Source organism: Malaclemys terrapin, chromosome 3 (genome assembly GCF_027887155.1).
Source record: "Malaclemys terrapin pileata isolate rMalTer1 chromosome 3, rMalTer1.hap1, whole genome shotgun sequence".
Taxonomy (NCBI): domain Eukaryota; kingdom Metazoa; phylum Chordata; order Testudines; family Emydidae; genus Malaclemys; species Malaclemys terrapin.
The window spans coordinates 128,021,335-128,038,785 of NC_071507.1; the positions used below are offsets into that span (position 1 = coordinate 128,021,335).

The 17,451-nt window shown below is 37.8% G+C and overlaps 1 protein-coding gene across 1 annotated transcript in view; it reads right to left on the reverse strand.

Moving 5' to 3' along the window:
• Positions 1 to 17,451, reverse strand: part of CRYBG1 (crystallin beta-gamma domain containing 1) — a 132,846-nt gene that overhangs the window by 92,484 nt on the left and 22,911 nt on the right. The window contains exon 2 of the mRNA XM_054024358.1: positions 1,761 to 1,899. Coding sequence (XP_053880333.1) covers positions 1,761 to 1,899 — 139 coding nt within the window. The remainder of the gene's footprint in view (positions 1 to 1,760; positions 1,900 to 17,451) is intronic.

The window sequence follows — 17,451 nt, forward strand, 5'->3', positions numbered from 1 at the left end:
TAAATACAAGATTGGGTTCCATGTGAAGAACGAAATCCCAACCTTTTAACTGATGTTAATGCCCAGCCAGGCATTAACAACTGACTTGGCAGTTTTCATATCTAGGTACAGCAGTGTTCCAAAAAGGGAACAAAATATCAAAACTTGTAAACAGTAAACAAATACTTATTAAATATTACATCTTTATCACTCTCTCATCCTGCAAGACAGTAATCTGATATTTAATTTCACAGTAGCTGTTTTCTATGAAGTTAGTACACTAAAATCTCTCAAAAACAGTGATGCCACAAGTAGAGACATTCTGTTCTACTCCAAAATTAAGTCTCAAGCTGGCTTTTAGAGCAATATTGATTTTATTGCCTGATAAGGCATGATTTTGCTGTTTCAAAATGAGGCCAGGCAGAATTATGTATTTTATCTGTATGTTTCCACAGAAACATATATAGAAATAGCCTGTTGAAGACAACATGGGATATGTCGGGTTTTCCATCATTTGCAGTGTAAGTCATAACTGGATGTAAATAATATGCTACTACTCAAACACAAGTTATGGCCCTCACGCAGAAATTACTGGGTGAATTCTTATGGCCTAGTGTTATGCCAGTGGTCAGACTAGATTGGGGTGGCCAACCTGTGGCTCCAGAGCCACATTCGATTCTTCAAAAGTTAATACGCAGCTCCTTGAATAGGCACTGACTCCAGAGCAGGAGCTACAGGCGCCAACTTTCCAATGTGCTAGGGAGTGCTCACTGCTCAACCCCTGGCTCTGCCCCCACTCCATCCCTTCCCGGCACCTCCGCTGAGGTTGCAGTACCTTCGCTTCTCCCCCAGAGCCTCCTGCACACCATGAAACAGCTGATTGGGAGGTGCAGGGAAGGAGGGGGAGGTACTGATCGGCATGGCTGCCACTGGGAGTGTGGGGGGGGGAGGGGCTGATGGGGGGCTTTTGACGTATTACTGTGGGTCTTTGGCAATGTACATTGGTAAATTCTGGCTCCTTCTCAGGCTCAGGTTGCCCACCCCTGGACTATGATCAAAATAGCTGTTTCTGGCCTTTAAAAACACACTATGAACCTTAGATATATATTAGTACTACAACTAGGAAAATTCAATTTTCTTCAACTAATAGTCTGCTGTTCACTTCTGTTTATGGGAAAGTTAGTTTCTATGCTGAGCCAGATAGTTTTAAAATAAGTTATGACAAGAAAGGTATTACACAACCTTGACTTGTAATCTAGTAGCTGAAACATAGTTCTCACACTAGACAGAAATAATTAGCATCTTTCTTTCCACCAGTTTGCTGGCATGCAACAATACTTATGACAAATAGATGAGTAACACTACTGGAGAAAACGAACATGAGAAAAGCAAATGCACTCCCTACTTTCCTTCCCTGGAAAAGCTTTACCTTTTACAGGAAACAGTGCATGTCAGTTAGTTAACGTATTAGCGTAGGTGAGTGTCACTTTATTTTACCTATGTTATTTGTTGGCTTATACATATTTCATGAAAATACAATCTAAAAGGGAAAAAAGTTATATGGTCTGTGTATCTCTGTGGACGATCTCCTCAATCCATTTCACACACAACCCCAGTAGAATTTATTCCCAGTTATTACAATGTATAATACTCATTTGCTAAGTTGCAAGAATTCACAAACAAGTTTTTTTTTACAATAAAGTTAAGAATACATTAAATATTATTCCTTTTTCTCCAAAATTGTCATCTCCTCTAATTAAATGTTTTTGATTCCCCCTTACCTTTCTTGACATTGTTGGTAATGAAGTTATAGATATTGAAATTGCTGAGGGAGTTTGAGAAAACTGCGGATCTGGACATGGTATTGAAGACAACTGGTTTTCTTGAGCAACATAGTGTCTATCTGGTATGTCAGAGTATCTGAAAGGAGAGAAAACATTGGGTATTTAATAAATGCTAATAAAATGAAGTCCAGGATATGCTTCCACTGCTAAATTCTTAAGCCTGGTCTACATCTAAAACTTAGGTTGACCTATCTAGGTCACCCCAGGATGTGAAAACTACATGTCTCAGGTGTCAATTTAACTCAACCTAAGCCCCCATGTAGACACTGCCTAAACCAACCTGCCGGCGCTGCCAGGGACAGGCGCGTGACCACTCTTGCGGCTTCCTTTTGCTTCCCTGTCAGAAGTCATTTTTCTGCAGGAAAGCAAAGAAATCTGCGGGGGGACATGAATTCTGCGCACACAGAATGACGCAGAATTCCCCCAGAAGAAGTATGTTCACCTCTGGCAGAAGGAGGGAGGTCACCATTTGTGATTCAGGTTTGAAGTTTAGGGCCTTGATTAGGCCTGAGGCTGCTATTGGAGCCTAAGCAGCTGTAGCCAAGAAACTATTTTATCACCTATTGATGAGGCAATTGCATTTATTTCAGATGCTGTTTTCACCTCAAATAAATACCTGGGAATGCATCTTTAAGCCACTCAAATACTAGGGCTGGTGGAAAATATGGTAGCATGCGTACTGAATGGAGCTTCACACCAGGAGTAAACAATGTCAGATATTCAAGAGCTACTCTTTGAGTTTCTGAGTGAACACAAGGTGATGGTTTAAACTTTTAAATCCCTGAGTGATTTAAAGACCAGGTTACATGAGAGATGGTCTCTTGCCCCATGCCACACAGCCACAGTTTAGATCCTCAGAAATAGTCAAGCTACCTTCCTTTCTTATAAACAGCAGGGAAACAGCTAGCAGGATATTCTCCCAGAAATCTTCTCAATTCTGGAATACACTTCCTGTCTTGGTCTGTCAAAATCCCAAATGCTTGGGAGAAAAAAAACAATATTTGCAACATGTCATGAAGGTTACCAAATCCTCACAGATGTTTGCAAGGCTCATCTATTGTCTCAGACACCCAGGGTGGAGGTTTTTTAATCAGGAGAAATGGGGGGCAAGGTGTTTATAGGAGGGTGAGGAGTTTATTACTTGCTATAACATGTCTGAATATAAGATTGTAAAGTTAATTATACTAAAGGCACCCAGAGCATGGGATGGGTGCTTATCTGAGCCAGGGTACTGAGAGGGAGACATCTTGTTGCATAATTAATCAAAATTATAATAAAATAATAATCCAATCAATTTTACAGCAGTGGAACTGGAGCAGAGGCAGAACAGCAAGAAAGGTCTTGGCAGTTAAACCCCAGTAGGCTTATAACCCCTGACAGCAACACCTCAAAAGAAGAGCTTGCTGAGCATTGGCCTGCTAAACCCAGGGTTGTGAGTTCAATCCTTGAGGGGGCCATTTAGGGATCTGGGGCAAAAAATATGTGTGGGGATTGGTCCTGCTTTGAGCAGGGGGTTGGACTAGATGACCTCCGGAGGTCCCTTCTAATTCTAATGTCCTATTCTATGCTGTGACATGACTTTGCTGCAAAGCATGAAGAAGCACTCTGTAAAAGGCTTTGAGAGGAGATGCGAGAAGCTTTACAGAAACAGAAAATTCTGTTTGCTAATAAATTACTACTGAACAACAGATACAGTGATCACAAGCCATTATATATAAATTGAAATAAGAGGTGTATGTTAGAGACAATACCCTTTAGCCTAGCAGTTCCAACCTTCCCATAATGACTTTTTTGTTTTGTAAACATTTAAAAAGAATAAAAGTATTTAAGATAATAGAAATGAACACTTCAAACATTTTAATTCACATTCTGAAAAGACTGATAGTATACCTTTAGTTAAATGAATATTGAAAACAAAAATACATGGCAAACTGCTCATATAAAAAATGGATCATTGTTTTACTCATAAATTAATAATATATAATAGGCTGGCAACCTTCACAATTTTTATAGCGGTAGATTATCAGTTTACACCACTCGGACAAGTACTGTCTGTTATTTAATAGCACAGTCTTCAGGCTATGCCCATTAGATCTTTTTTACATATGTCTAACTCCTAATCTGGATTGATTTTTATGAAACATGAAAGGAAACACATACACACACAATTCCTACCCCTACTTCCTCAGGTTTGAATGTAGTTATAATTTGGAAGATATAAGTGAAGATGTTCGGAAATGATAAATAATTGGGTGATAGGCATACTAGTTTTGTAGTGCAAGTGACAGATACTTGCTATACTTATTTGTTTAAGGAAAACTAAGTAAGAGAGACAGAATTCTAGTCTGTATGATTCCTGAGTTTACCATAACTCCAAAGTACAATAACAACAAGCAGTCACAGTAAAGTCTGAACACTCTACCAAAACTCTGCCACCTAATGGCCAAATTGTAGATTCATAAATATATAACTTTTTACCTGCATTTTCAAAGAACTTAGAGACGTAAAGGGCCTATGGTCTCATCTCCCTGACATGGAAGGATAATTTCCTATTGGTCACTTGACAGTCTTTTGCCCATGGATTTTACAGCAAAGATTTTTCTGCTACTCAGCCTAAATGCTCTTAATTTTATATTATTATTCTTAGTAATACTCCACTGTGCAACTAAATAATTCTTCCCTCTGATTGCTGAATTCTCACTTTTTAAATATTTGTAGGATTTAACCATGTTTCTCTTGTAGTCCCCTCTTAGCAAACTCTTTAACTTCAATTGCTCCAACTTCATCTCTCATTTTTCTTGCTCTTCTCTGAATTATCTCCAATTTGTCAGTATCTTTCCGATAATGAGGTGCCCAGGGCTGAACACAAATTTCCAGGTGCAGCAGGGATGAAAGTAATATTAATCTCTTATCCGTATGGGGGCCCAGCTCCAGACCCCTGGAAGGGGCGGGGCCTCAGGGGGAAGAGGCAGGACTGGGGTCAGCCTCCCCCAGCCAGCCCATTCGCACTGCCTGGCCCACGCCGCCTGGGGCTCTGGCCTAGAGGAGGGCAAAAGAGGCTGCGGCAGTGCTTTAACGTCGGCTGCACACGGGCCGGTACCAGCTTCTTTCTTGTATGCTATACTGGCCTACTTTCAGCCCTGAGGTGCAGTCACATCAGACCTACATAGAGGACTATTACCTCCTTGCTCTGTTATACAATGGCTTTGTGTATGCAGTTTAAAACTCTTTCTGTTGCAATAAAAAATTGCAAATTCATCTAATGTGCTGTAAATTGTAAATACGTATGATATAACACCATCTCTCCACCTTTTCTTCCCTTTCCATTTCTACTATGTAGATTGTACAAATCTATACTGACCTTCTCATCAGAAGAACCATCCCACCAGAATCACCATCCTTTAGTAGCTTTTTTAGTTCTTTTTGTTTGTTGCCTACATGCTCTGCTTTGGTGTACAAATACTTTAGAATATTCATACACTTCTTTAATTTTGTTTCGTAAGAGCTGCATCTTCTAATATTCGATTATCTGCTAGATTATTTGAGTTAGTCAAGCCTTCCCTTTATCCCCTAGTTTAAAGTTCACCTAACTAACCCTACCAGTTACTATTTTTCAGGAGGCCAGTACCCCTTCTGTGTCAGTAGCGACCATCAAATAAAAAAAAAATGTCATCCCAGAAGTCATTCCAATGTTCTATGTGCCCAAAATTCTCTTCTCTATATCCTCAGTTATGATTTTTGAATTACAGTCATATAGATGTTATAAAGTTTGCCACTGGGTGGCACATTCACTGTGGTGCAAGATTTATCCAAATACTAAATAAATCCTACCCATGACCACTGTACCACAACCATGTGATTCCACTATCCCCCCTTAAGTATACCATTGAGTTTAGGTTAGGCAGAGATAGTGAGTAGGTGTCTACAGTCAGATTTTTAGTTACTCAACTGTTCTTACAAGTACATCTGGATTTTTTTGTTGTAATTTTCCTACTCACAATATTGGAGAACAAAACATATTTTAATTGTATAAATAGTCTCTTGTAATGAAAACTTAATTAATCAAAAGTTTAATCTTTGCAGCTATCTAGAAAGTTTTCTACATTTACTATAATCAAATGACTTGACACAGAAGATATGACAGTTAATTGATACCCAATGTAGGAGTGAAACAAATTGGAGCCCTTTTTAGTATTACTACTTATTATGGTAGCATCCAAAGGCCCCAATCAGGGTCAGAGCCCTATAATATCAGGCACTGTACAAATACATGCATAGATATGATCCTCCACCTAATGAGTTGACTTGTACCTACTCTTCACACTTGCTGAACTAGATCATCATACTCTGGCTGTACTGTGCATAAATCTACACTTAACTACTCTTGGATATCACAGTAATAATAAACTTGAAATGTTTATGGTGCTCTGTGTGTTCAAAGCATTGTATGAACAATAATCTTCACAACCCCTACCCCCCCCCCCCCACCAGCTAGGTAGGTGAATAGCTCAACAAAACATATGGAGAAAATAAGGCAGTGAGGTGAAGTAATTTGACCAAGGAGAGAGGAGTCAGGAGTTGTGACTCAAATCTCTCACTCATTCCTGTTAGTCTTAAAGGTGCCACAGGACCCTCTGTTGCTTTTTACAGATTCAGACTAACACGGTTACCCCTCTGATACTTGTCACTCATTCTTGTAACCCATGCTGCTTCTCCACGTTTGTTATTATTGACCCACCATGATTTGATGATATTCCTAGAAGTACCACCTTTACTACCACAATACCACATAGTAGTACTGCTTCCTGTACTCTTTTCTATCCATGGATCAAGTTATTCCCATATTCAGGGATATATCTGAAGAAATATTTGTGCATCAGTGACATGTCTCATAGACTTTAAGGTCAGAAGTAATGCTCATTTAACTTTTTATCTACATGGACACATTTATGAAATTCTTTCCCTCTGCAGTATTATTTGAGCATTGGTGTTTTTTTTATTAAAATGGATATCTGAAAAACTAGTATAATCTGAATTACTTTATTCTTTAAAATCTCCTGTGACGCTAATTAATTTTTGCTGAGACTGAGTCCCAGTTTCAAAAATCATATTCAACTGGGTGTCATTTAATTTGATATAGTGCGCATGAGAAAGTGAGAAGAAGATACACACTGCAAGAGAGCCAGAGTGTGGGCAGATACTGAGAAAGTCTATCACACCACTTTGTCAATGCACCAAAATCCTGACAATCAACGCCCTTTTATTTCAGTGCAGGTGCTCTTCTGAACAGAGATTATGCGATGAGCCAAATTATGTAGTGGTTTTAGAACAACAAGGAAAAACAACTGGTGTTGTACTAACCAACTCAATCTCACTTGTGCTAAGCCCAACAGAAACCCTAGTCTTTAGCAGAAAAACAATGAGCTGCCTGCCTCAAAAAAATAATTTACAAGACTCTGAAACAGGGAGTGCGACTTTATCTATAATTTAATGGGGAATTGTGCATCACAGCAATTGCAACTAAAGGATCATTACTACTTTTCTGAACTTCAGTAATCTAAACATTTAGCATACTTAGAAAATTATTCCAAATTCATACTAGAGAATTTTAAAATAGTCTTTTTCAAGATGCCACTATAAGTAACGGTACCAGTTATAAATCTAGAAATGGAAATCTAGATTTCAAAAGCTGTCTATTAAGATTCCACTGAGATTGAAGTGGAAAGGAAAAAATTTATTACAATTGGGCTCTTTCAGTATGAGCAACTGTCCTTTCATTCCAGGAATGGATGGTTAACTTTAAATTATATATTCAGATTTTGAAATATGCAGTCTTCAGGGTACCATGATAGTAAGCAATATGAGTTATACTGCTTCTCTTTTCTTGTTCCCAGATTTTATAATGGATTGTTTGATTTCAGGTTTCAAGTAACTATATACATCAGCCCCCACCGTTTCCCGCAGGCCCCATTGGCCTGGAACAGCGAACGCCATTCAAGTTACTTCCATTCAAGTTGTCTACATATATCTATACTGAGCATTTTTGTGTGAAGATTGTTTGAATTGTACCTTATCATTAACAAGATGACAATACCCTAAAACACAAAACTTCTGTAAATTTGGGCAGGCCAAGCCCTGAAGCAAGCCTCATGTCCACAGGCACATAAACACTATGTTGTTCTGCATATTTGCTGTTATGTTTATAACAATTATTTCAATACAATTTCTATTTACCAAGCCTGGATATTGAAGACAAAATTATTATTGACCTTTTCCCTTTTTTAAAATGTATTTTCATATTTCCCATAGGCTATTGGTCATTTAAAGCTAGACACAATGAGAGTTCCTCAACTAGTGTATGATAGAATAGTGAGTTGGGAAAAATCTTGGAAATTATTGGGTGCACAATGGGAGAAAACTCAGGAAACCAACAAACAAAAAAGCAAAGTTTGATTATATCATATCTGTTCAGCAATGGCCTTTAAGAGCAGGAGCTAGAGAGGAGAAATAAGGAGTTGTAGTCTCCAAAGCTCCATGTTTAATTTGACATTTAAATTGTCATGATTACACTTCAGAAGCAACCCATTGATGTGGATGACTCTGTTCACACTTCTCAGAGCTATTGTTTCAGGTTGTTTGCATATACAAGCAGACATCTGTTTTTAAGGTTATCCTTTTATCTAGAAAGGCTTGAGGCTTTTTATATTTTTTAAAATTGAAAGCTTAGATTATGGAGCACAAGATGGCAGTCACCAGGAAAAAGTACTAGGTTGCTGCAAATTGGCTCAACTGGACCCCTGCTTATAAATGCTTCAGCTAAGAAGAGTCAGAAGATGGCTGCTTGGGCCTCTCATGCCCATATAACCAAGTAGAAAATTCTCAGAAGTTTATATAAGAAAATGGGTCCATCAGACTGCTGAGCATTTTGTAAAAAGGGTTAAAACTCATTTTACTTGATTTCTCTTCTGTCAGCTCCTACCACTTAGCTTCCCCCCAGGTCAGCAGGGCTTCTGTTGCCTAAATGTATAATTTGTGTGTTCCTATTGTTTGTTGCATGCATACTGTGAGAATCCCAGACCAGCGCTAGTGCCCCAATTCAGTTTTGAAAGATGTAAAGAAAAATATACTGCAGTTACTTTGGGAAGAAAAGCCTTACTGACCTATAAGGCAGAAAGTAGAGGATGATAAGGAAAAGATAAAAGAGTAAAGGGGAAAAAATGAGGGTGAGAATGAGAGATGATGGTTGGGGAAGAGGAAATGAAAAGGGACTTTGTTTTTCAGCAGGTTCACAGCCCAATTTTTTGTAATTTAAAAATCTGAATGTTTCATTAATAAAATCAGTACAATTTAAGGATGCTTCCTGTTAACTAAATAATAGCAATATCCTGGATTAATAAACTCTAAGGCATTCAGAAGCATTCAATCTCAGGGACTATTTGTTATAAGCATCTCATCCTTCATCCTCAGATTTTATTCATGCTAGGACACAGTAATTAGCTTCTGAACATGAAATACCACCTAGTTAATTACATTAAGTACATGGGACGGAGACTGTGCCAAATGGCTCTAAACTTCAGTTACGCAGGAAAGTAAACAGAAACTTTGCCTTCATGGCAAAAAAAAAAAAAAAAGTGTGCTTTACAGCAAGATGACTATCTTGGTGTAAAGTACTAGTGGATACAAGGAACAGATATAAACTCTCTCAATATAGCTAGTCAAGTTCAATCTTATAACCCCACCTCTGGTTTATCACAACTAGCTACACTGAAGTAAAAACTACCTATGTCTCATCTCCACTAGGATTTTACAGTGAGATAGTTATCTTGGTGTAAAAACACACCTCTTTTTGTGGTGAAGACAAAGCCAGAAGCAACAAAATGACCTATGCCCTCTATAAGAGTTAAATTGGTTCCTTCAGACTCACGCATTCTTTCAATCTGAGCCTATCAGAATTACCTCTGAAACTGACCTACTCGTAAGAAGGAAAGCCCTCTATCTATGGAGACCAAATTCAGATATAGCCCTTCTTGCCATTGATGTAAAGGTGTCAGTTATAAAATAATAAATTCTCTACAATGTGTCAAAGTGCATGTTTTGTTTTGTTTGTATTATATCAGGACTGCTTCCCATGTGAAGTTATGGAATATTGTAATAAGTAATTTCTTTCCTTCTTTAATAATTAATTTCCCAAACTACATCCATCTCTGTCAATTTTCAGAGGGTTCTTCCATTGTCCTTGTTCATTTGGGCAAACAAATGAATACTCCAGAATTAATTCATCTTTTCTGTTGCTAGAGGGCTAAGTAACATCTTTCCTAAATGAACTGTTCACTTTGTGAGCTCCTATGCAAAGCATCGTCTGTTGTGTAGTATAGGTATATTTTTTGGCTTAAGACAGAGATCCACAATTCTGATTTAACAAATTACAAAATTAGGAATCAAGTACATACAGAGATGAATTGAACATACTGGTTATACCTGTCACAATACTATAGGAAGGATATTGCTGTTTAGGAGAGGGTGAAGAAGAGGGTTATGAAAATGATACAAAGTATTTAAATTATGAAGACTATCTAAGAGAGTTAACCTGTTCTCACTGGCCTGCAGCCATATCACCTTGGGCTATAAGTATGTCTAATCTAATAAACACTATTTGACCCACTCAGCACTTAGCCAGAAAACCTTGAAGGAAAACCCAACTGGTGAAGGAAGTGGTGTTGGTGACTCACGAGGTGATACACTTCAGTTCTGTGTCATCACTGAATCAATACTCAGGCATGGTGCTAGATGGCATTGTAACGCTGAAGGTACCATCATTCAGAAAGTATGTAAAACTAAGATCCTCAACACTTGTGGTCATTAAAAGAGCCTGTCAGGGTTCCCTCTCCACTCTAAACTCTAGGGTACAGATGTGGGGACCCGCATGAAAGACCCCCTAATTATTATTATTTTAATATTTAATATTATTATTATTTCTACCAGCTTAGGTTAAAAACTTCCCCAAGGCACAAAGTCCTTCCTTGCCCTTAATATCGCTGCCACCACCAAGTGATTTAAACAAACATTCAGGGAAGGCCACTTGGAGCCCTACCTCCCCCAAAATATCCCCCCCAAGTCCCTACACCCCCTTTCCTGGGGACGCATGAGAATAATATTCTAACCAATTGGTTACAAAGTGAGCACAGATTAACCCCCCTGGGTCTTTGTTTTTCAGTGTCCTAATCAGGTTCTTAAAAGAAGTTTATTTTAAAAAAAGATAAAAGAATCACCTCTATAAAATCAGGATGGAAGATAAATTTACAGGGTAACAAAAAGATTCCAAACACAGAGGATTTTCCCTCTAGGCAAAACTTTGAAGTTACAAAAACAGGGATAAACCTCCCTCTTACCACAGGGAAAATTCACAAGCTAAAATAAAAGATAATCTAACGCATTTCTTTGCTATTACTTACTATTTCTGCAATACTAGATGCTTAGTCCAGATATACTTAAGAAGATGTATTTTTCCTGCCCTGGTTTCTTGCTGACTCGAAGAGAACAAAACAAAGACACAAACAAAAACCTTCCCCCACAGATTTGAAAGTATCTTCTCCCCTTATTGGTCTTTTTGGTCAGGTGCCAACCAAGTTATCTGAGCTTCTTAACCCTTTACAGGTAAAAGAGGAATTAACCCTTTACAGGGTAAAGAGGGATCATATGATACCCTTAGTTGTATGTTTATGACAGATCCCATGACATTATTTCCCAAAATACAGTTTTAATCCTGGTATTTTGGCCAAATACCAGTTTGAGTAATTTCAGTCCTTTTACGCAGAAAGAAATTCCTCCTGTAGTTTTAAATGGATAAGTCATGCTTCACTTCCTCTCCAATAACTACTTTGTAGGGAAACTGAGGCAGTATGGTTGACATGTTCTGTATCTTCCTTTGACATATATCTGCCTGTAAAATTCTTTGGGATACATCACGATGAAATATAATTTTGTCTCTGAAAGAGGAGCCCTTGAATTTGATCACTTAGCTTTCACACTTTTTAAAACTTCTATTTAATTACCTCAGTATTAAAAAATAAAAAACGCACATGCAAAGTCAAGGGCTATCCTTTTGAACACTAGTCTATAATTTTGGAAACAAGGAGTAAATTGAAAAATCAAGCCGATCTACATCATACTATGTAAAATAAACAATGAGGACTAAAGTTACCAATAAGAGTTAGTGAAGTAAAATTGAAGAGAAAACTAGACTGATTTCTGAAAGAAGGGATTAAGGAATATGGTGAAAAAAAGCAAGGTGAAATTATGAGCAATTCAAAAGGGACAGATATATTAGGCTAATTGTGGATTTTCATGTTCCCAAATTTAGGTATGTTTATAAATGAACATGTCATGTAAATGTCTCTGAAAGTTTTAGAGTAGGAATGGAGTGACCAAAAGGGTGTGTTTCTTCAGGAGTTTGAGAAAGGAAGCTATATACTTTTTCACTGAACTTTCAATTGGTCTACCATCTCACTGGATTGTCTAGCTCAATTTGGATCAGGGACTGTGACTTCTATCTATTTAGGGTGACCAGATGTCCCGATTTTTTAGGGACAGTCCCAATACTTGGGGCTTTGTCTTATATAGGTGCCAATTACCCCCACCACTGTCCTGATTTTTCACCCTTGCTATCTGGTCACCCTATATCCATTGCACAGTGATGAGCATGCTGTTAGCATTTAAATAAGATGAGTAATAAAGTAAACATCTCAAAAACACCAAAGTCTGATCACTAAAAATTTAATCATGTTTAAATTTTTTAGAAGTTCACATACCAACCTTTAGCCTGATACAGTTTCAAACAGATGAATTATGAAGCATTGAGGTTTATCATTGAAATGTCAATAGAATAAAAACTATAGGGGTAATGGTGGAGCCAGTTTCAAGATTGACCACCCTTACAGTCTTCTGAAATATCTTTCTTAGAATGGCATGTTATTGAGTCACCTGCCAGCAACTCTGTATTTACCCGCTGCATGCCTTATTCCAGTCTACACTCTACTTTAACCCACTTTTAACCTTCTGAAAACATTTTTGAGGGCAATGGACTAGAACCAGATTATCATAGATATGCCTTATTATTTGTAACCCCTCTGAGCAGGGCCGGCTCCAGCATTTCTGCTGCCCCAAGCAAAAAAAAAAAAGCCGGGATCGCGATCAGCGGCGACAATTTTCACTCCTAGAGGGAGTGAGGGGCCTGCCGCCCCCGAATTGCCACAGGTGCCGCCCCTCTCCCTTGGCCGCCCCAAGCACCTGCTTGTCACCTCTGAGACAATTGCATGTAACAGCATAGTTGGAGAAACCCAGAGGTAGCCACTCAGGATCCAGAGGCAAGACATTTTCTGAGCTGGGTCCTAGATTATCAAACAGTACGAGGCCAGAATGCACTTTACTCTGACCACCTTTCAAAGCACAATCACAACAACAGGAGCCATGATTACTTTAAAAAATAAAAAAGTACAACTGATCAATCTCCAGCAAGACAGCAAAGGACATTATTGGTTAAGTCTTTACTAACTAGAACCAAAGTACTAAAGTGATTAGCATTTTATCAATAGATTAGATTAGGCAGAAAATCTATTTTCATTGTCCAAACTGAGAAAATTGCAGAAAATAAACAACAAAAATTGTGAAATGTAAATCAGAATTTAAAAATTTTCAGTATTAATCAGACAAGATGACATAACAGTCCCTTCTGGCCTTAAATCTATGACTCAAAGCTGTTATGAGTAACATAGTACAGATTTTGAAATACATTTAACCTGACAACATCCCTTTAAGGCTGCAAATTTCTCCACACAGAACTATCTTTGGAGAAGTCAGCTACAAAACAGCCTCTGAAATCTCCGTTGAGAGAGATATTTGATTATATGCAACACAGAATTGTATTTTTCTAGTGTCCACCTATCCTTTTTTGGAATAGCACTCACTACACAGGAGGCACAAAACCAGAAGCACAGCAAACAAGTATTAAACGTATAAAGGTTATCTTTCAGGAATTAAAACTTCTTTTAATAATGTTGATGTTCTAGATTAATAAAACGCAGATCTGAAAGTTAAAACACTGTTCTGCAGAACAATCACAAGGAAAAGACTCCACAGAAATCCTTTACCAGAACAAAGTTCCATCCGAAGATAACACTCCAATCTGGAATGTCACCCTGAACTATTGCAAATCTCTTTCAGGAGGAAAAAGTAACAGAATCCATTTATATTAGTTGATGAGAAAATACAGTACAATAAAGACACAGAAGCTGATCAGTATCTTGGCTTTGCTTCTTAGCTAGTCTAATATCCTAGAAATTTATTTAGGACATTAGACCATCAAACCATTTATAGAAACTTACAAAAAGATTAATGACCATAGATGGGATCATATCCTCCCAAGAATGAAAGAGTGTGTCCTACAGCCCTTATTTATGTGAATAGACCTTCCCTCCTCCTCCATTAAAGGTGAGCTACCAGGGCTAATGAAAACTGAGTTAATCCTTGATTTATGTAATAAAAGCCCCCACGAATCAGGCAACAGTGCTTTAACACAGAAATCTGGAATTAGCAACTTTCATTTTACATCAAACCTGCTCTTTCAAAATGTCCTAAATGGAGCCCTCCACAGAAAACTTAATTTTTCCATTATATTATCCCAAGTCCTTTACATTTTCATAGGTATAATATTTATTTGAAAATAAAACAATGAAAAGCAAAATCCTCTGTCTGTTAAAATGAAGTATGAGACTTTTCTTAAAATAAAAAGTATAAAAGCAACATAGCCACATGAGTATTATGTTAATACACAGATCAGTAAATGGTTTCTTACAGCGTTGCAGTACTAAAGATGAAGAAACAGATGAAAATAAATTCTTTATGTTTAACTCCTCTGTTTTTTAACCTAATTCTATTTGTTCAGTCATTCTTTTTACAGTTATACTAAGCAAACAATCAAGAGTTGGCTTTAAAAGTAGATTTTCTACAGAAGCCTTACCAGACATTCAGGAAACTACCTTTGTTACAAAGACTTTGCCAGTTCCCAGTAAAAGAATGTGAACGTTTAATTAAAGCAGGGCTCCAGTCTACCTTAGTTCTCAGATCTCAGACATAAAAGATTGATTATTATACAATGCCATTGCTATGGATTATCTTCTTACATCTATGTACAGTGCAAAGTCCCATCTTGAATGCCTGCTTTCTAAACAGACAAAACTATAGCCAACAATAGGGAAAGATGTAACGTGATGGACATGAATGTTTTTTTGACATGCATCTTGTTACTTCCAAAGGTGGGAGGATTTTCCCTATAAATATTAAATTCTAATTTGATCTGAGTTAAAGGACTATGGGGAGGCATGAGAGAAAGGCTGGACAATTAGCAGCTAGTTGAAAGAAGCAGGTTTTTATGAAGGACTTTGGAAAACAGCATGGTTGCTTGGCATGTTGGAGAAGGGAAACTATTCCAGGCATTGGGGAGCAGCTTGAAAGAGTTACAGAGATGATAGTGAGAGAAGACTGATGTTTCTTCGGGGTAGCAGATCAGCAGGGTGTTCTTAAAAAGAAACAGGAAAGAAGAGGCACTCTGTAGTTTGCCCTAACAATAGATACCAAAGTTTTTAAAAAATTTATGTTAAAGTGGTTTTGCAAAAGAGAGCACATTTGTTACTTTTGGAGGAAGGGGAAAGTAACTTTGGAAACCGTGAACTTGTGCAAACACTGTGGGTCAAGATTGTCTTTTGAGGTCTGTGCTTGTGCATTTCTGTCCCTTTATGGTTAACCAGAGATAAGGATTTAGTATGAAAAGTGAGTCCAACAAGTCAGGCAATTAGAATGTAGCAAGCAGGTAAGTGGTGATGAATAAAGATGGTAAGAGGAAGTAATGGTTGAAAAGTATTAATATTTATTTTTTAATATTTGCATTTCAGTAGCACTTAGAAACTCCAGTAAGTGATCAAGGCCACATTGTGCTAAGTGCTGTACAAAACTCTTTAAGGGCATGTCTGATGAAGACGCTCTATGCTGACAGGAGAGCGCTCTCCCGCTGGCATAATAAAACCACCTCCGCAAGCGGCAGAAGCTTCGTCAGTGGGAGAAGCTCTTCCGCTGACATAGCACTGTCCATGCTGGCACTTGTGTCAGTATAACTTATGTCACTCAGGGAGGTGGTTTATTCACACCCCTGAGTGACATGAATTCTGCCGACATAAGCTGTAATGTAGACATAGCTTAAAAACAAAGACAATCCCTGTTCCAGAAGTGGATAAATCCAATGAAGAGAGAATGGGCAGAGAAAAAAAAGAAAAAAAAAAAAAAAGAAAGAAAACGGCAAGATGATAGTAAAACAAGCAGCAGTCTAAACACAAGCTGCCTAACTAGAGCAAAGGCCTTGCCAGCACTGGGAGGCAGCATATGGCAAATAAGAGAGATTTCTAGTGAGAAGTTTCATCATAGTATGAATGAACATCAAAGCCAAGTTGTAGTAGATGAACAGGCTGGTAGCTTCAGGGAACTGTAATAGGAAATGCATTGTCATAATCTTTCACATCAAATTCACAGGATCCAAACTGGTCTAGATCAATAATGGTCAAAAACACATTGCCATCTCTAGAATCCTATGGTACATTAAATGTACTGGTGATCTCATTGAATTGCTAGTAGTGGCCACTGGCAGCCTTAGAAAATTCATGAGCAACCCTGGAGCTCAAAGTAACTGATCAAAGGTTAAAGAGACTACCACAAAAGAATTGAATGCATATGCAATTCCTTACTTGAACCAATTTGCATGGATTAACAAAATGAATGATGATCTCATCTTCTAAGAAGGAGGAAAGAGAAGTTTGCAGATGCCAAGGAACAAAAAAATAAAATCAGAGAGAGAGAGAGAGAGAGAGAGAGAGAGCACGCAAAGTTAAATTTTGATCAACAAAAAAAATCAATATCCAGGTTATTTTCTAAAATGTGTTTCAAAACATATTCAATTCCTTTTGTTGAGAAAGGTAAAAAATACTCAACAGTGCATTTAGACAATTGTGCAATATTCCACTTGCAAGAAAAAATTGTTTCCTGAATTTCTCCAGACAATCCTCTTATGCCCTGAAGTATAGGATTTGATTTTTCTTATCATAGTTTGCTTGCTACAAATGCTGTAATTAATAACAAATTATTCAGACACTTTCTAAACTCAGATGGTGTATCTGACTTCATGGGCATCTGTGGCAGTGAATTTCACAAGTTGTCTACATACAGTCTGATGTATCTTTTTTTGTGCTAAATTCATTGGCCTTCAGTTTAATTGAGTGACCAGGATCTCACATTAAGGATTCTGTTTAGATTGTAAATATATTCAAAACAATATTATTGGACAAGGTTAAAGAGGAGGGTCTGATCAACTTCCATCATACCTGTAACAGTGTCAGTTGCTTCTCAAGTACCCCCCATAGCTCTGGAGTGCACTGTCTCACTTTCCCTTCTTCAGGGCTCCTCAAACTTCACACACAGACTTCTCGGTGTTCAGACATGACTCATAATAATAGCACCATACAGAACTTTCCAGGAGCAGCTAGAGACTTTCTGAAATCACTTTAAGACACAAAAATGCTCTTTCAGA